Source organism: Rhinolophus sinicus, chromosome 2, assembly GCF_057876585.1.
Source record: "Rhinolophus sinicus isolate RSI-liver-muscle chromosome 2, RSI-T2T, whole genome shotgun sequence".
In the NCBI taxonomy this organism is placed as follows: Eukaryota; Metazoa; Chordata; class Mammalia; order Chiroptera; family Rhinolophidae; genus Rhinolophus; species Rhinolophus sinicus.
The window spans coordinates 8,478,343-8,500,845 of NC_142502.1; the positions used below are offsets into that span (position 1 = coordinate 8,478,343).

At 40.6% G+C, this 22,503-nt stretch overlaps 1 protein-coding gene across 1 annotated transcript in view; it reads right to left on the reverse strand.

Annotated features, from left to right (window-relative positions):
- The window catches only part of SNX9 (sorting nexin 9), an 89,952-nt gene that overhangs the window by 55,353 nt on the left and 12,096 nt on the right, over positions 1–22,503 (reverse strand). The window contains exons 2-4 of the mRNA XM_019749328.3: positions 5,249–5,335; positions 2,692–2,766; positions 1,306–1,431 (exon numbers count right to left, since the gene is read on the reverse strand). Coding sequence (XP_019604887.2) covers positions 1,306–1,431; positions 2,692–2,766; positions 5,249–5,335 — 288 coding nt within the window. The remainder of the gene's footprint in view (positions 1–1,305; positions 1,432–2,691; positions 2,767–5,248; positions 5,336–22,503) is intronic.

Here is a 22,503-nt window from a genome sequence, read left to right on the forward strand (position 1 = left end):
TCCAGTTGCCATTTTCTAGTTGCAGGGGGCACAGCCCACCATCCCTTGCGGGAGTCAAACCGGCAACCTTGTGGTTGAGAGGACGCATTCCAACCAACTGAACCATCCGGGAGCTCAGTGGCAGCGCAGCTCAAGGTGCTGTGTTCAATTTTAGTTGCAGGGGTGCTGCCCACCATCCCTTGAGGGAGTCGAGGAGTTGAACCAGCAACCTTGTGGTTGAGAGCCCACTGGCCCATGTGGGAATCGAACCGGCAGCCTTCGGAGTTAGGAGCATGGAGCTCTAAACGCCTGAGCCACCGGGCCGGCCCAATCTTCAGTAATCTTTAACTGACCAACTTCTCAAATATTACAGAGTAACAAAATATGGGAAAATGCTGAACTAGAGTGATCACTTTGCCTCTGATTTTTAAATATCTGGGTCAGACTAATTTGTAACTCAGGATGTCCACAAAAGGCTATTTAAAATGTATAAAACCTGTAGTTAATATATGGTAAAAGCACCTTGATAAACTCTCTTGGGAGGTTAAGATATAGACCTCTGTAAGCAAATAATTATAAGTGATACGATTATTAGGCTTCACATAATTTAAAACCTTTTACGTAGCTGAAAACCATATCAAGACATAACATTGCCCAAAGCCCACTCATTTCTAAAGGTGGAGGCAGCAATAATATTTTGATAGCTATCCTCTCAATTTTCTTGTTACTCACTCTGGATAATCATCCAGTAATAACTGAAATAGGCAGCATCACCCAAACTGATCAAATTTTCATTAAAATAATGTAAAATTTCAGAGTATTTTTCTCAAATTACCCCACTACTCTAAGTCTTTTAGAAGCAATACAATAATAGCAGCACGTGCAGAGTGCTGGATTTGCAGTCACTGTTACGTGCGTTGCACCTCAGGATGAGGGGGCCCTTGCTAAGCGCGTAAGTCAGTGCCAAGGTCAGACACACCGCGTCCTCTGACACCGACCGCCTCAACCCACGGTACTTCTTCCTACGGCCTCACCTGACAGGGTATTCGCAATGTACGGGGTCTGTGTTCATACCATGCCAGACTTTTAAAAGCTACTCTCAGTGAACACCCTGCTTTTCTCTTCTCATCAACTTTATAAACAGTTTTTAGTAGGTTCAACAGGCAAGTTCTTTGTTAATACCCAATAGAAATGCCACACAAACATCTAACAGCTATTTTATGCTTTCAGGGAACGGCAACAGCTGCTAACGCATCACAAGCTTCCACAAATGAGCTTTGCTCTCAGGAGAGCCAGCCTCATCCAGGAGGATGACACAAGACTTACCTGGTTGTTACTGTTGACAGCTGATGAACCGGCTTGAGCTGTACTTGCTGAGAGGGAATCGAGGAAGGCTTGGTCAGCCACTGAATTTCCACAAGAAAACGGATCTTTCCCATCACTGGGCAAAACCTGAATATTAGGAAGAATCACAATTATTTTCATACATTAGAGTTATTTCAGCGTTCGAGTCCCTGAAAGCAAGTAAGAATTGTCAGCTCTCATGGAAAAGGGGCTTATGTTCTTAACAGGCAAGCAAGCCCAGGAACATCTGTATTAATTATTCCTTTCTGTAAATGTGCAGAATTCTAGAAAATGCAATTAATGCCAGTATCTACTAAGCCTCAGATTTTTCTCATTTTTCTCAGTTTCAGAACCCTGAATACACAGTGCATAGAACTAAAACACAACACAAACTAAGACATGGACTCGTTTCAGGGGCCTGTGAAGCCTCCGAAACTGTATGGAAAAGGCTGGGTGCACGCACATGCACATAGTTCTGAGAGGAAGGGCTGAAGATTTCATCAGGTTCTCCAAAGGGTTCCAAACTTCCCTCCCCAACTCTCCACCAGGAACAACAGGAGACCTTCCCACTGTGCAGGCAGCGCTCAGGCAAACATTTTCCCAGGGCATTACTCCTCCCTCCTGGAGAGGAACCACAGGCACCTTTACTCTTGATCGCACTCCATTTTTACTCACGGGGCACCAGGCTACCTTAGTTTCTTCCTCTCAGATCGAGAGGAAAGCTCACCACGGGCTCAGTGCTTAGGGTGACCTACAGACCACCAGCAGGGGGCGCCAGGAGGTTGAGGCAGAAGAGGGTTTGTCAGCTGAGTGGGTGTGTCCCCGCGGGGAGCCTCATTCATTCAGGGCGTGTAACACTATCTCCTTGGCATCTATCAGAATGGAGCTTAAACCAGGCAATGGCTCACAGCACTTCATTCAAGACCCTCTGTCTGTGGGACCGGGAGAAGGAACTGAGAGATGCGCCCTAAATTAACACAGGGAGAGGGTAAGCTACTTTAAAAAATCTACTCAAACTTTGTGCTTCAATTCTACAATAAACAATATTGCAGGTAGCAGCTGTTCCACAATACAAGTGAATGAAAAACAGGGACTTTTACTCATGATAATTAAAAGTTGCTCTCCTTGGAAAGAACTTAACCTAAATATTTGGAGTAACTTTTGGAGCTTGGGCCTATAGGTAATATTGTTTCTTAGTTCTACTTCAATGTACTCTCCACATTTTATATAATTACCATGTATTACTCTTATAATGGAATTTTTTAAATTAAAAATGAAGTTGCTATCTTCGTTTGTCATTTAAGTTAATTCATAAAAAGACGTTTGACAAAGACCAGGTTTAATTAATAAATGACAGTAAGCGCTTACTTCAACATAGTCTGTAGGAACAAGACCTCGTTCTCCTTTGCTGTTTCTTCCTTCCAGCCATCCTCCACCAACATCCTAAGAGTTTTTCAAGAAAGAAGAAAGAAAAAGAAAGAAAAAAGAAAGACTATAGTTGGAATTTCCTGCAGAAATTTTGCATTGGGAATTGTTATACATGAAAAGTAATTAACATTAAGCTTTTTATTCCTACAGAGCTAACACAGTTCAAATTCTTAAATTCTTAAGCCTTCTCTTTACTCCAGAAAATGATATAATCTAAAAACAAGAAAAATCAAAGTTCAATAGCCAGTGACCAAAGATTTTAAAATAGCGTATTAGTAGAACACCATCGTTTTGTAATTCCTTTCTATGGTCTGCGGTAGATTACAAAAATGATTTGCAGCTCTGATTGTCAAGAAGTAGACTGCACATGCTCACCCCCACCCCTAGAATCTGCATTATCCTTTCTGACCTCTTTAGCCAACGGAATGAGATGGAAATAATATGGGGTGAGTCTAAAGCCTGGCCGCAAGAGGTTTTGTACACTTCAGATTGCTTTTTCCCAACCAAAAGAGCTTCTGAGTGAATACATCTGGGTTGCTAGATGACGACAGAGACAGGCCCAATCTCTCTGTCACCTCCGCAGCCAGCCGACGCCCAGGAGGTGCACCGCCAGACGAGTGAAGCCAGTTAGCCCGCTGAGCCCCCGCCTGGCACCAGGTGACTGCAGCTGCGCCAGTGAGTCCAGGTGAGTAGAACCACCCAGCTGACTTGCAGATTCCAGGGCAACCAATGGCTGTTTAAGGCACTGAGCTTTGGGATTACATTATGTAGGAAAAGCAGCCTGGTCCACGGTTCCTTAGATCTTCTGGATAAGTAACGTTAATAAACTAAATAAAGTACTCTACACCAGGATTCCTATTTTCCAATCCATTATTTTACCCAAGTCCCACTTTTCTCCTTAAAATAGTAAGAGTTGTCTTAAGTTCATAAATTGTGCTCGAATTATTACTTGAATCTAGATAAAACATTTTTTTAAAATCACTTTAAGCTACAACTTCAATGTCCATTTTTTGACAACAGCAACTTAAGAGACAATACTATTTTACCAAGATATGAAGAATACATTTTCATTAAAAAAACTAGATAGGTAGATAAAAGAATCTTAATTTCTCCTATGAATAAAAATAGAACCATTTACTTCTATACACCTAGCATATTTTATAAAACTGCATATGCTTTTCTCCCAGTAATTCTTTTTGGTATCTAAGACATGCAACACAGGTTTTAAAAACACTGTCAATATGAAGACACCACCATCCATCCTCTCGGCTGTTCCTCTTTCTCCTTCCTCGCTCCTGTGTTGCCACAGTCGTGCCCCCTCCCGCCAGTGGAGCACATCTGCACCTCTTCCTACCTTTCCCAGAGTCCCCTCGCCCTTCCTGGCACCTTTCCTCACGTGCTGTCAAAGATGTGCAGGGAGGCAGCCTATCGCCAGCTCTGCATTTCCATTTTTAAACTGATCCAAAGCTATAAGCCAGGGTTGATTATTTACTATTCCTTAAACTCAACATATCTAAAAACAAACTCTTCTAATCTTTCCAAAGAAGCTCTTCTTCCTGCCTCACATTTGGTAATAAATCCGCTTTGTCTCAGATGCCAAGGACAAAAACCTCGGCGATCCCTGACTCCTCTCACCAACATCCTCCATCAGGCACAAAGTCCTCTGGCTCTGACTCCGCAAGGCCACCTGCACCCGTCTTCTTTCAAGGCCTACTGCTGCTACCCCAGGTCGTGTGCTAGACTCCACCACACCGTCTGCGGGATTCATTTCCCTAAAGCGCAGGTCTCCTCGTGTCACCGCCCTCCAATGATATCAACTATAAAGCCCTTAAATGAATCCATTATTTACGAAATGAATTCCAAAGTCTGGGTATGGCCTGGCACACAGGTCCTGTTCTGATTTGGCGCTAAGTGCCAGTTTTCTTGGCCTGTCTCCTACTGGCATCTACATACCCTGTGCCCCGGGACACCTGTTTACACGTGGTCGTCCCCAGCAGAGAAGAAAAGGCAAAGCTTAGAGGCCAAACAGATGTGGCTTTGAATCCCTGATTCGCCACTTCCAAGAAGAATGAGCTTGGGCAAGTTACTTAACTTGTCTAAGTGTCATTACCCTCATTTGTAAAAAGAAATTAAGAATACTTACAGAAAACATGCATAGCACCTAGCAAAACACCTGGCTTACACACTGGCAATAAATGGTAGCGGGGGCTTCTAAGGAACACTGACTACGTCCTAATCTCTACACGTTTGCTCTGGCTGGAACCTATCTGGCTGGCATTTCTCTCTTTCTGTTTCTGTCTGATGGAACCCTACCCACCTATCTTTAGAGGACTTAACTTTTCTCAATGTTTATAAAATATTCTCACTTCACCATCAATACTTTGCAAGCAACAGGACAAAAATTCGTATGGATTTGAATGATCAGTTTATTAAAAAATAAAATCTTAAAAATAAGTCCTTAAGGGACCATCAGATTCAAATGTAACAGGTCTCTTACGGGATTTGTAATTGTGATGATTTCTCCTTCATTTACCGTCAGTTCATTATTTCCAGGTTCAGCAGCAAAATCATACATAACCCGAGCCTGTTGGAAGTGGAGAGGCAAACAAGTTACAAATGTAAACTGAACCGTAACAAAACAAACAACCTTTAAGTTCACTTTGTAAACATGCTGGTATGAACAAATACTTCAGGACAGCGGCCTGCTGTTTTGGAAGAAAGGAAGACATATTACCAAAGTGATTCATCAGCCCTCTCTCTTGTGAGAAAGAATGATGCCTATCGAGAGAGTCCTGTTCTGTTTTGGAAACAGGGAAGGTTTCTGGTAGCTGCCCACACTGCATTTAGACATCAGCCCCCCAACATCCTCAAAACACACCCACTTGATGGGGCTGGGAAAAAAGCATGCCCCTCCTTTCAGGAGGTAAGAAGTGAAAACGCAGATACCGTTCAATCTGGGAGCACTCACTCCAGGCCCTGAAGAGCTCCACATGTAGACACAGAAGTGCGCACACACATATAAGAGTCATACATCCTTAGATTATTTCCTTGCAACTAAAGCCCCTGTTCTTCACCTAGATCCGCCGGGAGGAACTCTGATAACGCAGCATCTCCAGCCAAGTAAGTAAACGCAGAACTTTGCGATCTGGGCAGCAGCACGTATTTGCGCTCCTCTATTGCACTTCGCACTTCACAGCGACTTTACAGAGCTGTGTAACCTAAACACCTGTAGTTTTCAAACTGTTTCCTACAATGAAATCTGAATTTCACAGGAAACAGACTGAAGGGACACGCTTCTGGTTGGCGTGAGGTGGGGCTGCTCTTTCAGCCTCTTCCTCAAGAGGACCCAAGGCGCCGACCCAGAAATGTGAGTCACTGGGAATGCTGCCGTGTATGTATTCCAAGAAAGAGAACCACTGTTGTAAAACATACATATTTATATACACTTTTATGATATATAACAAGTGTATCTTACAAATTGGGGCTCACATGTACCTAGAAAACATATGGCTTATTTTAAAAGTACTTGCTTGTCATAAGAGGCAAACGGAACTTTACCTAAAGGGCTGGTCAAATAGGATCCGTGGATTCACTTAACAAATATTGACTGAACACCAACCAGGCGTCAGGCGTGCGTGAGGCCCTTTTGCTCGCCATTGCTTTTTCCACACTTGCTTAATGATGCCTGAAATCCTGATAACAAGGATTAAGGATGCACTGCTAGTAAAAAAAAGATTAGGAAAAAACCCCAAATACTAATTTATTTTGAAATACATCGAAAATAATAAGATGGACTGATGGATGAACATGTGATAAATCAGGTAAAGTAAGATGCTATTTCTAGAATTTAGATGGTGGGTTAATGGTGTTCAGTGGGAAATAATTCAACTTTTCTACATGTTTGACATTTTCCACAATAAAAAGTTGGAAAGAAACAAATGGTAATATACAGTCTGTCGGGCCAGAAACTGCATCAGACCCCTTACTTCTGTCTGTACGCTGAGAGGTACGGAAAGGGGATTGAAAGGGGCAGGCAGAGAACTTTAGAAGCATTACACTTTTCTTTAGGTTATTATAAAGGACAGCAAAATCATAAGGAGGTATTTTTCTCACACAGCTGCAAAAGGAGACAGAATTCTGCTTGTCATGTTGGAGAGTGTTTGTCATGCCTACCCCACCCCTCCCGCACTGAGGGCAGATGTGAGGTGGAACCTCCACTGTGAGGCGTCCCCCCAGCCAGGACACACCCACAGGACAGCAGGCTGCCAGGGCAGGTTGTCTGCTGTGCTGCCAAGAGCAGGAAGTTTTCTTATGGTTCCTTAAAAATCCTGGTTAACAATTTTTTTAAAAAAATAAATCTGTTAAAGCCCACAAATCCCCAAATACAGAATACCAAAGCCTCTTATTTACCAAACTTACAACTTGGTGAAACTTACACTTTTTCTTTTTTTAAACTTTTATTTTAAGTGTATTTTTCCAGGACCCATCAGCTCCAAGTCAAATAGTTGTTTCCATCTAGTTGTGGAGGGCGCAGCTCACAGTGGCCCATGTGGGGATCGAACCGGCAGCCTGTTCTTAAGAGCCTTGTGCTCTAACCAACTGAGCTAACTAACAGGTCATCCCAAAACTTAGTTTTAAATATTACTGAACATTTAATCACAAAAAAATGTATCTAAGTATTACAGGTTTATTTAAAATGTTGACCTAAGGCCTTTTTTAAAAAAAACAAAAACCTAGAGATGCTTCTTAAAAATTAGAAATGAGAATAACTTGGGAGAACAAAAAGATTGAAAAATCACATCCTCAAATGAGCGTAACATGTTAACAGAAAAAAATAACTGACCATTCAGCGCAAGGCAGCAATTATTGTTACAAAGTTTAGGTAAGACCGGGACCTTTCGCACTGAGCACCTCTGAGCACGTCTCCCTTTACAGTCGTCTTTTCTCTTTCCGAGCCTTGTATGTGGCTTCCTTCTGGCGTCTCACTTGCTTCCGTTACCACTCCCCGTTTTCCTCCTCGCCACCCAACAGTATCCAAACATAAAGATGCTGACGGCCACCCCAAATGCCAATCTGTTTTTGATGTGGTCTTTGAAAGTAAAGGTCCATTTTTCTCGAGTGCTTTTCCAATGTTAGCTATACTTTAAAGAAATGACTCAAGTATTTTCAAGAGCTAAATGTCCACACAGTTCCTGATCAGTAGATAACTTCTCTGTATGATACTATATACTGAATTCATACTGTCAACCACATTCATCTTTTCAATAGCAATTTCAGAAAGTATTACAGATAAGGGGAACAATGGCTAGTAGACAGCAATCTTATACATAAGTTCCATTAGCTACATACAGTAAGTAAACACTAGCAGATTCAAAGTTCTCAAAGTCAAATTCCAGGTACTGGAATAGTAAGTGTGCCACCCCACACTCGTCTGATATGTGCACAAGCACCATCCTTAGCACACATTTCCTTTTGGGAGAAGAGAGAGGCGCATAAAAATATTTATTCTTTTTGACTCACGCTGTAACATCTGTTATTTTGTCTGCCCCATCCCTTGCCACTGGAAACTGTTTCTGCCCTACTCCAAGTGACTGCTGAGCATGTAACCCAAACAGGGATAATCAAACTCTATCCCAGAAAGTGACAGAGATGCTGGGGAAAGTGGATTTTTCTCTCTGAAGATACTGCCACTGGCTAATGAGCTGAGGTATGGAGAACGTCTGCAAAAGGAAGTGGAGAGAACGCAGAATAGAATGACAAAGAGAAACAGCGTCCTGATGAGATCACTTGGAGGACAAGCCCTTGGCTATTTGTTCCCCTGGGGACTTTTCAGTCAACAGGAGCCAAAGTATCTCCTTCGGTGCATTAAGCCAATGTGAGTTCAGATTCTGTTACAACCAAGAGAGTCCAAGTTGATACAAACCAAAAATCCCAAACAAAAGAATTTATTAAGAAAATATTCTAAATTAAGGAAAAACACTGCACATAAGAAGTACGGCGCTGTAGTTCCTGTTCTGTAAAAAAAAAACCCAAACCAAACCAAAAACCCAGAACCTAAAATGAACAATAACAGAGAATTAAACAGTTTAAGAGCAAAAACAAACAAGCAAAAACTGGCAGCAAAAAAGTTCACATTGAGTTAGAACGCTCCTACTCTTAAGCATCTGCTTCTTTGGTTTCACATAAATGACAATTAAATCTCGGGGAAAAGCAGTACATCTCCAGCAATGTAGTTCTCCCATCTTTAAAACAGACGCTCAGTTACATAAAAAGTAAAACACGCAAACCTTCAGAAGTCCCCGGGCAGAAGGATTCCTTATTACTTTGACACCCTTGAGAACTGAAGCTCAGGGTGCAGGCGATATTTCCATAGAACTAGTTTACCTTTTTAAATGGCAAGCTTGTTTTACTTAAGCACGCTCATTTGACTTTTTATAAAATCTTACATATGTAATGCGTTCCCTTTACCTAACCATCAAGATCTCCAGAAGAAACAGAATTACTCTAATGGACCCTGACAGCATTACTGTATTACACCATTAACATATGCAGATGTATCTGTCCTCATTCTAAGTGGTTAAGGCTTAAATGCTTTTCAGTTTATATCAGTCTGTGATTTCAAGAGCCTTAACTAAATCCTGGCCTGTGCTTGTTCAGTTGATATTTTGAATCAAACAGAGCATCTTAAATATCCCTGTAAAATTTCATTTGTTAGATTCAGCCCATTGCTCCAACCTACTAAAGGGTTTTCTGAATTCTGACACCATCCTGCAATTCTCCCTTATCCTTTCCTGCTAAGTCCTCAGAACACCTGATAAACATGCTTTCCATAGCTTCACCTGCTTCATCAGTAAAACTTAAAATACAACAGCTCCCTCGAAGCCGGCCCGGTGGCTCAGGCGGTTAGAGCTCTGTGCTCCTAACTCCAAAGGCTGCCGGTTCGATTCCCACATGGGCCAGTGGGCTCTCAACCACAAGGTTGCCAGTTCAATTCCTCGAGTCCCGCAAGGGATGGTGGGCTCCGCCCCCTGCAACTAAGATTGAACATGGCACCTTGAGCTGAGCTGCCACTGAGCTCCCGGATGGCTCAGTTGGTTGGGGTGCATCCTCTCAACCACAAGGTTGCCGTTTGACTCCCGCAAGGGATGGTGGGCTGCACCCCCTGCAATTAGCAACGGCAACTGGACCTGGAGCTGAACTGCGCCCTCCACAACTGCGCCCTCCACAACTATGATTGAAAGGATGACTTGACTTGCACTGACTTGGAAAAAGTCCTGGAAGTTCACACTGTTCCCCAATAAAGTCCTGTTCCCCTTCCCTAATAAAATCTTAAAAAAAAAAAATCTTAAAAAAAAAATAAAAATACAGTAGCCCTGTCCAACATAGCTGCACAAGACAAGGAATTCTTTCCAAGGTGTCAATGAATTATGTTAATTGATTGACTAATTAATTACTCCTTCCCTTTATTCTACTCCAGAACTTCTGGAAAGTACTTCGACCAAGGAAATCCTTTGAACTGAGGCCATGCTGTAACAAAACTGCTTGAGACTAGGATGATTTTAAGAGATTTTCTATCCAAATTCACGCAGATCAAAGCTTCTTTATGCAGTGCACATAAAAACACTCAGACAACGGCATTTTATCAGTTACTTGATGTTCTGGTCATCAAACTGGCCATGTCACACATAACATCATGATTACCAGTAACGTACTACACACTTCTGACACCCACCTGGGACTGCCCACTGCTTCACACACACACTAGAAAGTTTAACAGGCTTTTTATTTTTAAGGCTATGTCAAAATGGCTGCATCATACAAAACATTTTGATGTGGTTGCTTTAAATTGGGGTCATTTTTTCTTTTTGTGTAAAGAGCCCTATGCTAAATATTTTAAGGTATGCGAACCATACAGTTTGTCTCTGCTGCTACAGTGCAAAAACCACCAGAGACAACATGTTAACAAATGGGTGTGGCTATGTTCCGATAACGTTATTTATGAAAACCACATGGCAGGCCGGATTTTGCCCATGGGCCATAATTTGCTGACTCCTATAACATTGCTGGGAACAAAGTTATTATACAAAAATCACTAATATATTAAACACGAGTTATAAAGGAAAGAATCTTTGCAATTCGTGTCACAAAGGTTAATCTTTCTAATATATAAAGAACTTCTAAAACTCAAGATCAGCAACCCAACAGAAAAATGCAAAGAATGAACAGTTCACAGAAAAATATAAATGGCCCTGAAACATGGAAAAAATGCTCAATTTCACACATAAAGAAGTTAATTTGGTAGCTGTTGCCAGATTTCCCTCCATTAGGGATTGTACCATTTAAACCTCTACCAGCAACAGATATGAAAGTAATGATTCTCCATAGGTTCACAAACAGAATACATTACCCAACTTTTGGATTTTTGCCAATCTGATAAGTGAGAAATGCTACTTCAATATAGCTTTAAAGATATTTTCACCCTATGACCCAGAAATCTCACTTTGGAAATCCATTCTCTAGATGCACGTGTGTATGATGCTATTTATCTGTATACAACCCTAGTGTTTACTAACAGGGAGTTGGTTAAATAAACCCTGAAATATCATTACAAAGGAGTATTTTGTAGCAATAAAAGAATGAGAACAATCTCTGTGCACTGACATGGAATGAACACATCATTAAGTGAGGAAAGTAGGTTGCAAAATAGGGCATATACTATGCTACCCTTTTCATAGGTGGAACATTTATATTTATATTGGCCTGTATTTCCATGAAGAAGCACTAGATAAAAGTATTTTAAAATTGGTTACCTATGCATATGGAAGAGGAAAATGAGTGGATAAGAAGAGGAGAATGATGTTTCTCAGTATATTTCTTTTCATATTATTTTAGTTTTAACTGTGTACATGTTATCACCTGCCCAAGAATTCTAAATTAAAATTGGGGGTAGGGGAAAGACATGATTTACAGTAGCTGCAAGAGATAAAATATCTGGGAATAAACTAAAGAGATGCATAAGACTGACCTGGAAAAAGCTTTAACATGTTGCTGAAAGACAGAAAATTGGAAAAACTAGGGAGTATTGTAGATTGTTTGCAACAATAGTCACAATAAATCTTCCCATCCCTGTATGAATTACTCCTTTGTAATGTGACTTTGCCACTCCTCCCATTAAGAAGTGAAGGCTATTTTTCCACTCTTGACTCTGGACTTTTTCATGTGCTTGCTTTGGCTAACAGAATAACAGCAAATGTGATACAAACCAAGGCTTGAAAAGCACTGGCACACTGGGGCTTGCGCTGTCATACCAGGACCACCTCTGGGACCTGAAGTGAACCAGCCTGGGTTTGCCTCTGTGAAGGAGAGACCACCACGCCACCCCAGCCATCCTCCTGTAGAGGTGAGACCCCAACATGTGGGTGAGGCCACCCCAGGCCATCCAGCTCTGCCAGGCTTTCCAGACCACAAGAACCACCCACAGAACTGTAAGAAGTAATTATGTATGTGTTGTCTTAAGTCACTAAGTTTGGGAATAGTTTGTTAGGCAACAAAAACTAATTCAAAGAAAGAACCTCTCTATGTTTTTAGAAGGGAAGCCCCAATGTCAAGATAGCAACTCTCCCTTCAATAATTCTAATAAAAATATAAACAGGAATTCTTTTTCTGAAACAGAACAAACTAATCCTAAAATTCATGTGGACATATCATATTTCCCAGAAAATAAGACCTAACTGGAAAATAAGCCCTAGCATGATTTTTCAGGATGACATCCCCTGAACATAAGCCCTAATCCGTCTTTTGGATCAAAAATTAATATAAGACCTGGTCTTATTTTCGGGGAAACACGGTGGGAAACCATTTCATTTTGAAAACTGGTAAATAAAGGTGAAAAAAATCAGGCACTTATCCTGCCTCTCCTTTACAGACTGTACCACTAATCAAGTAGTAGGTAAGAAGTCTCTCTTTACAATAATATTCCAGCTAATGTCAAATGGTGCAGCCACTATGGAAAACAATATGGAGATTTCGCAAACAAATTAAAAATAGAACTACCATGTGACCTAATTCCACTTCTGGGTGTTTCTGCAATCCTAGCACTCCTGTGTTAAATGGCAGCAGCATTCACAATAGCCAAGGCACAGAAACAACCTAATGTCCTTTGACACATGAAGGGATAAGGAAAGTATGGTGTAGACATACAGTGGCATACTATTCAGCCTTAAAAAAAGAAGGAAATTCTACAATATGCAAAAACATGGATGAACCTTGAGGACGCCTACGGTAATAAATGAAAAAAGAATAGAATTAGAACATCACTTTTAAATTTCTAATAATTTAATGCATCTAAGCACAGTGCATCCAAAAGACAACCTGAGAAATTATTTGCCTTCCGATGGAATACGCCAGTTATGAAATCTACTTGAAAAGAAACAAGAATGTGACTCTTATCTATCCTTTAGACCCTAGAACCAATTTATAGGAACTACAATGGAATATATTAAACTAGGCAATGAGGAAGCAGTAAGAAAACCCAGATATAGGAAATCACAGAACCCATTTTCTCTAACAAATAATTCTCAAAGACAAAAACAAGCCCGGGGGGGTGGGTAAGTTGGGGGGGTGGGGAGAAAGAGAAGCAGGGAAACCTATAAATTAACAGACTTAGAAGATGATCACAATCGCAATATACAGACTATTTGGATTCTGAGTCCAACAGAAAAGACTGATAGTTGAGACAACTGGAAATTTGAATACTTAAGGGTCGCATGATACCAAAGAGTATTCAATTTTTAGGTATCAAAATGGTGTATTTTTAAAGGACTCTCCATCTTTAGAGATATACACTAAAATATTTACAGATGAAGTGATAAAATATCTGTATTTCTTCAAAAATAATGCAAGAGTGGGGGAAGCTGATCCGGTCTAGATGAATGAAACAAGACAGTCAGTCGCTGCTGAAGGTGGGTAACGGTACACAGGCTTTATCACACTATTCTACGTTTGAATATGCTCGACATTCTCCATATGAAAAGGTTTTTAATGAAACTGTAAAAAGTACCACTGGAAATCTTAAGTGAATTTTAAAAATAATCTTGCAGTGGAGGAGGACCTCAAATAGGAAACAAAACCCTTGTCCTTAAAAGGGGGAGAGGAAGACATTTCTCTTCCCCCAAAATGAAACATAGCTGCCTTGCCTGGCAAAGGCAACATAAACAAGATGAAAAAATAAATGACAAACTGGGAAAAATATTTGCAATTCATATCACAAAGCTTGGTTCCCCTACTCTATGAAGGCTACCTAGGAATTGGGAAGGGAAAAAAAAAAAAAAAGTAAAAATGGCTCTTAAAAATGTAAAACCTCACTTATAAGGCTAAACAAACATCATTTTTAACCTACCAGACGGCAACAAAACAAAAACAAAACTCTCATAACAACATCACGTTGGTTAGGGTGTAGGCTCGGGGAATAGGTATTCTCACATAGTGCTGAGGGAAGCGAGAGGCAATTTGGTAAAAGGCCTATCAAAATTACACACACTCATACTCTTACTCAAAAATTCCACTTCTGGGACTTTATCCTCTAGAAACACTCACACTTGTACAAAAGGACACATGTAACCGGTTGTTCACGGCAGCACTGTTTACAATAGCAAAGGACCAGCCACGGCCTAAAAGGTAGGGAGGTACTGGTTAGGAAAGTGGGAACCTCCGCAAAAGGGACTCCCATATTACAGCAAAACAGAACGAGATCGGTTCATTTTCTGGCTGTGGAATTATTTCTAATGAATGTTATTAAGTTAGAATATAAAGCAAGGTACACCATGTGTGTACAAGAAGGGAAACGCGTTTGCTCGTGTACGCATAGAACGCTTCTGTGGGATACGACATAAAGATACGATGGCCTCTGAGGAGAGAAGACAGCTGGCTGAGGGGGGAGGGGTAGGAGAGGAATTTTCAGTGTTACCTGCTTTGTACTTTTTTAGTGTTGTTGTTGTTTTTAACACGAACCTGTTCCTAGTCAAAAGTAAATACATAAAAATTGTAAGCACTGTCTTGTACTTCTACTTAGAAACTCAGAATCCTGTTAAAAATACCACAACCTACTAGAAAATTCTTCTCTGGTTATTAACAAAGCACTAAATGCTCCAAAATTTAGCTCAAAAAATGACTGGAAGGCAAACAGAATCTGTATTAAAGGCTACAGATTCCTGGAGTTCTCATTCTGTACTGTGATTTTCACTGCACACAAGTATGTACATACACTTTTCCAACAGCAAAAGCAATATAATAAAGTTTAAAAAGGTTCCTCTTCTGCCAAAGGACACAAGCGCTAATAGATTTGAAAGCACCCTTCAAAACGTTATGCATCTGACACGTGTTTGCACACACACACAAAGCCACTCAGAACCACAGTACACACACTCTTGTACATTTCATGTTTCACTTAATCTCAGGAGTCTTCATATCAGCACATTTACCTTGTTCTTTATCACAGCTGCAAGGTCATCAATCCACTATTCAACCTCTAGGGCAAAGCACACGAAAACCTACTCATACCTACTTAGCCGTGGTTAACAAAATAACCTCACACCGTGCCAAATTAAAACAGCTTTCTTGTTTTCCCGATTGTAAAAGGACATGCGCATATACAGTACCCTACATATACAAGCAAATAGTACCCTAAAGCCCAGACAGCTCGTTGGAAGCTTATACGCTCCAAAGTAATAGCATCTGTTTGCACCCCCACCCTACCCCTGCCCCCCAGTACTGTATATTGACAATGTTTTTCATTCGCCCACAAAAAGGGGAGGAAATGTACTTATTGACAACATAGCGACTGAGCTGGCTTTGGAGCCAGACAACGCAGGTTCAACTAGGCCGAATTCCTTCAAGTCTCACCGAAATTCCTCAAGAGTAAGATAACAGAATGTGCCTTGTGACACACATGATAAATGAAGGAATAAATATAAAGCCCTTAGAATAGTAACTGGCACAAAGGGCCCAGTGAACGTTAGCTACCATGACTGTTGGGTTTTTTGAACATTTCACACACACACACACACACACACACACACACTCTGCATGTGCTAAAAGCTGCACAACCGTCCTCTCCCCGGCCCTCCCAGGGACTCAAGGGAAAGAGATCAGTGCCCAGGTTACTTATTCCCACAAAAACGTGGTTCTGGAATCTGCTACTTCACCAGATCACTGGAGAACCAGACCCACCTGGGGGGGGGGGGGTGTCAACCACCAACCCCCCCACACACACACACACACCACCTTAGAGTGTGTATGTCGGAAGGGATGATCCAGCAATGCTGATGATGATGGTCCACAGGGAACCCTCACCCTGATGCAGGAATATGTCTCTTGAGTCCCCAAATGATGTAGGGGACTTTTCAGTGAGTGAGTGAGTGAGTGCCGGGATTGTGTGTCGTGAGACCGAAGAATGGAAACACGGACCCAGGAGAGGCGAGGAGTTGCAAAAGAGGATCGTTTATTAAAAGCAAAGGGTCAAAGCTCCCGAGTGGGAAGAGGTCCCGAATCGGGGTGCCCAGTGACTGAGGCAAAAGTTCTTACTTTTATACCTTCCCTTGCCTGCTGGGAGAAGGGGCTGGAGCCTTTTAACGGAATTCATCCATCAGGTTTGTCCTGTTTGCCCATCCTGAAGGGATTAAGGAACCCATTCCTAGCTATCAGATCTGCTCCTTTGTCCGGCCAGAAGGGATTTGAGATAATGTATTAACCTCAAGGCACGTTCTCATATCTTTGTCCTGCAGTGAAGCAGACATTCCAGAACCTGGAGTTTCAGGATATGGCTGCCTTTTGTTTATTCCACCAGGGACCCCCCCCTCCACCCCTTAATCTACCTAGCAACATACTAACATACTAACTAACCTGTCTCAACCCTATGTTACTCGAAAAACATATTAGAATAATGATTAACTAGACCAATTTTAAAATAAACTGGCAAAAATTAAGTTGCTCTGTAAACTTGATAAATAATTGGGAGGATATTACCGATAACAACAACAAAAACAAAACACAAAGCAGAAGAGAAAACAAAAGCATGAGGAACCTTATGAAGAACGAAGAAAGCCTATCAGTAAATCACACCACATGCTGAAAACAAGGTGTCGGTCCACACAGCTGTCTGTAAACACTGCAGTTCATGCACAATCCCAAGGGAATTTTTTGGGAGCAATTATAAATGAACTTGTCCCAAATGTACTCTGGTCGCTTAAAAAAGGGCACCTGAAACATACCATGACTTCAGAAATACAGAAAAACAATACTTGATGTTTAGCACTTTAAGGCCACAAACAAAAATCAATAGTCAAGGACCATGTTAACATTTTCAACCACCATTTTAATACAAACTCGGCATAATTTCCAAAATGGCACAAAGTTCCTTGAAACATTTATTTGCCCCATTACGTTGAAAACTTTCTCCAGATTAAACTGTCCTGTAAAATAACTGTTTTAGCTACTAGTCCTTTTTGTTTTACACTAACGACCACTGGCAAGTACTATACGTAGCCCTTTACTACAGATTGGATTGAGCACTCAAACAATTCCATTTAGAAAAAAACACATTATCTCATAAAATTTAAGAGAACTAGTCTTCAAAAAAGAACCTGTCAAAATATTCTATTATAGGGGCAGCTGGTTAGCTCAGTTGGTTAGAGCCCGATGCTCTTAACAACAGGGTTGCCGGTTCGATCCCCACATGGGCCAGTGAGCTGTGCCATCCACAACTAGATTGAAACAACTACTTAACTTGGAGCTGATGGGTCCTGGAAAAACACAATTAAATAAAAAAAGTTAAAGAAAAAAATTCTATTATACTCAGTACCTTAAGTTCCTCACAGAGACTGCAGTTTCCCATAAATCCGTATCTCTCAAACAATACAAAGATTCTCAGAGGGCTCCCTTGTGTGCTAGGGAAAGGTACAGGAAAGGGGACCCAAGCTATAGCGCAGGCTTCATTGCTGTTTGGGGACCTTGTGGCTAAACTGTGAAACACTAAACATATGCAAAACAGCAAACCCAAATCTGTGTCCTAGAACTCAGTATCAATTTCCTCCTATGACCTCAATCAACTGAGGCCTTATAAGGATGAAACTATTAAAAGGTGGAAATGAAGAGGCTACAGTACAGACTAGGGTTTCCGGGTGGGAATTCCCGCCCGTTCTCAGGATTTTTTCTGCTTTCCCGTTCCCGAATCCCAAGATATAAACTATTTTCTGTTCTCCACGATGAATCGTTTCCACAAAGTGACGGCCGATACTACCAACCACGATCAAGGAGCCGATCTTCCCGATTTCCTGACCAACTTTTCTCGGGATTCGGGAACGGGAAAGCAAAAACATTCCTGAGAATGGGCGGGAATTCCCACCTGGAAACCCTAGTACAGACCCAATAAAATAAAAAGAGAAGAGAAAAACTAGTATATGAGATGAGTAAGCGACACATTAAAATCCAGTAGTTAAACTAAACTAATCAAAATCAAATAGCGGAGAACTCACGATGGGGTAACTAGTACTACACTTGCCCTCTTACCATACACAGCTAGAAAACGGGACAAAATACATGGAACAGTCTTTTCCTAACAACTCAGGGTCCCCATCATAACCGTGAATTATTATGTAAGGTAAAAGGCACTGGATATTTATTTTCTAGGCCTCAGCTTTCACACATGAAAAATGGCGGGATTAAACTAGATGACCTGCCAGTCCCGTTGGGCCTATTTGAAGAATTTAAATATTTCACGTTAAAGTATTTAAAGAATACTAGTATACTTAAGTGCAATGTGATCTTTAAGCTACTTAAAATGATTCTTCTCCTTCAGGTCATCTACACAAAGACACACAACTGGGTCACATGAGGAATGCGGTGTCTGCCTTAAACTGAATACTGGACGAAGGCCAGTGCTCTTATCTAGGATTTATCTTTATCAGTGGTTCCTCTTTAGGCCAATTTCTCTTCTAGAATCATACAACTAATATAAAACTCACCGCAGGACTACAGCTGGTTTTTACTGTATCACAAGTGTAAGGTTCGAGTCATAGGAAAAAGGACTGTCAAAGAGAATTAAGTCAGCAAAATAAAACGTAATTTGAAGAGCTAACTTAAAAGTTTTTCATACCAAAAACAGAAGAATGAATCAAACTTGATCAAATGAAGAGATTTAGACTAAACAGCAACCAAGAGCCGGGAACAGATTACAGAATGAGGAATTCATTACATGCGAAGATCGAAAAGCCAGAAGAGCGCCTTGGAGGGCTCCCAACCGGCCCTTCCACGAGGCAGGAAATGGACCTCTGACCAGACGTTTGCCAGCATCCTCTTCTGCCTCTGCAGCTGATCCTTGCTGCGAACTAGTAAACTCTACAAAAAGGGAAAACCAAGTAAAAGAAGAAAGGTGAAGTGGGATTAACTGAGCGCCCCTAGGAAATCATCTGCTGAATAGCTGTCACCGATGGCTCCACCAGGCAAGGAGGAGCCACTGCCCTCATAGGCTCCTGGGAGGAGCAACAGTTACAACAGAACGTGGAGGCATAAAGAGAACGCTCCAGTGGAGCAGCAGCTCAGTGGGGAGAGCTCCTGTGGGCAGGGAAGGCGGTGTTAGCAGGGAGGGAACAAATCAGAGGAAGCAGGGGAGAGAGAGACGATTCTAAGCCTTCATGATTTGGTCACTGTTTTATTTTCCTATTGAACATGGTCTGGTATAGTTGTTTTTTAAAACACTAAGACCAGAGGGCCTCAGCACAGAGGCTGTTTGTCTCTACTTCTTTTATGTCTCTACAGTAAGTTAACCCAGATTACTGCAGTTGCAAATGGTAATAAGCACTGAATATAGGCTGAATCGGAATGCCAAGAAAGAGTATGTCCCATCACCACCAGCAGAGTATGTCCCATCACCACCAGCAGAGTATGCTTTTCATAGGATTAAGTCTTCCCCTTCTTCTGAGGTGGAAGATTACTCCAGAAACTCTAGCTATTAAGTGACCCACACTGGTAAGAGCCTCTAACTTTAAAGAGCTATGATCATCTTCTCTCATACCACACCACTTTAGTAAACTACGGCGGTATTTTTTAGACAATTGTCTAAGATCCATTTTTCACTGAAAATGTTACAGAAGCACTTCTGATAAATCATGATATGGCACTAGGATACTGATTTACTAAAGGCAGCCAATCAAGTTAAAATAGTAAGGAATAAAAACTGAATTCATCACCCACCATCAATTCTCCTCCAAGCCTGGTGGGTCCACAAGAACCTCACTGTAACCTAAGCGATCCCAGGTAACTAGCCACAAATCTCAACAGTACGCCTCATTAATAGAGTATCATGCAGCCTGTTATCCCACATGACCAATTTACCAGATCGCCTGACGCGCTGTAAAATACGTGGCATGTTGAATTCTTGCCTTTAGCAGGCTCCTCCCTAACATGCAGGGGCAATGCTGATCCTTTGGTGAATCATACGCTCACCAACATGGTTCCTAAGCCATGGTTAATTGGTTAATTTGATTAACCTATAATATCACCCCTGATCAGCTGCACTTTTGTTGTAGCGAAGCAACTGAATTATTACATAAGCTAATGAAACAAGAGTGTGAGAACAGAGGAACTGTTGCTAAGAAAACTAAGTTGAATGTGTTGAGGTGCTTTGATTAAAAAATAGGTTGCTAAAAAGTTTACTGTCCGGCTGCTGGATGGCTCATTTGGTTAGAGCATCTCTCAACAACAAGGTTGCCGGTTCAATTCCCACATGGGATGGTGGGTTGCGCCCCCTGCGACTAAGATTGAAAACGGTGGCTGGACTTGGAGCTGATTGGCCCTGGAGAAAGACACTGTTCCCCAATATTCCCCAATTAAAAAAAAATTTTTTTTTAAAGTTTACTGTCAAAGTAACTGCAGTTGAGACAACAGTTAAGACAAATGGGAAATAGCAAATTTTAAAACTCTAGGATTCTGTATTTACAATGCTTTGAAGTTGTTTTTAAATTCTTTAAAAGAAACTGAAAATGGAAATCACAGGCAATGCATTATGAGATTATCCACGATGGATCACTTAGAATTCCATTCAGAGGTACATACTCAAAGAAAAAACCTTGGCTTTCTATCCAAGGATTGGTGAATAAATGCATATTTATGAATTTTAAGTTGAAACATGATGATTAGTATTTCCTTTTTAATCTTCATTTTCATCAACTTTCTAACCAACAGGTACCACCTGGATGTGAAAGGTTAGGCCATGTCATTGCCACCTGCGATGTAATAAAAGACATATATAACCCCCTTCTCCTCAACTCTAGATCTAAGCACCCTCCTACTACCAGCACCACATAAACTGTACAGAAAGGCTTACAAGGGCCTTGTCTGCTGAGGATTTTGTTAAGTGCAGTAACTTGACAAGAGGAAAGCAACACCCAAACAAACCCTAAAACCTTTGGGTATGTTAGCTATAGTCACAATACCTACAGCAAAATTTGTTTGAAATGAACAAATGCCAATAAATAATAATATCATCACCTAAGCCTCTAAACTGGATGGTACTTTTCTTATCTTAATGCATTTCAAGCAACAAATACAGGAAGCTATTAATTTATGAATATGTTTATATACTATCAGACTGGACATTTTTTTTCCTGCATAATTTTATTAACCAATATTACCCCAATAAATTTCTTTTTAATTAAAATTTGTTGGGGTGACAATTGTTAGTAAAGTTACATAGGTTTCAGCAGACTGGATCTTTCAAGATTTAAGGGTTTATTCATAATTTTTAGGTGGGGTAACAGTAATTACTGTTATGTGTTTTTAGAAGTCTTATTTTTAGGAGTACATACTTATGAAATATTTATCATTAAATAATGTGTTCTTAAAAGTCTTATTTTTATGGGTATGTAGTGATTTATCACTTAATAATATTTATCATTAAATAATGTCTGGATATTAAATAATATTAAAAAGTTTTATTTTTATGGGTATATACTGAAATATTTATCATTAAATCCTTCAAAATAACGAAGGGAAAATGGGAGAGGAAGTTTAGAGGAAATAAAATTGGCCAGGAGCTGATAATTGCTGAGACTGGTGATGTATCCACAGGGGTCTCATTGTACCATTTTACTTCTGTCTGTATTTGGAATTTTTATAAATAAACTGTTAAAATAAAAAATACTGAATCATGCCAAACTGTTTAAACAGTATCTTCAAAACTCACCATCATGGAGGTTTTAACCACAAATCACATAAAATTTCAGACACATATTTCATATAAAAAACTACAATGAAACCAGGAAAAGAATAAAGATTCATCGAATCTCAAAATCCTACACCAGGATGATAGCATTTCTTCTAAAGCCCATGAGAACATTGTGACCCAATTCTCGGTGTTTCAGTTGCTTTCTTACACCACTGTTCTCAAATTGCTGAGGCTTCAGAAAGTTTATACAAGAAGCTGCTTCAGCAAGCACTAATCCCAATTAGAAGAGGAATGTAGTCGTTTGTCATTGGTTATAAATATTTTTATGGCTGGTTAAAATCTGCCATTCTGGAAATATTTTACTTATTGTCTGGGTGAACACCATTCATCAACAGAATGACAGCCAAACCAACTATTTTATAGCTCAAAGGAGCAAATAGTCTGATAGGTGTATGCATTCACTTTCAGTATATCCAGGAGATACGATCTGAGATTTTCTATCAGAATCTAAAACTCGTGTGAGAGATTTTTTA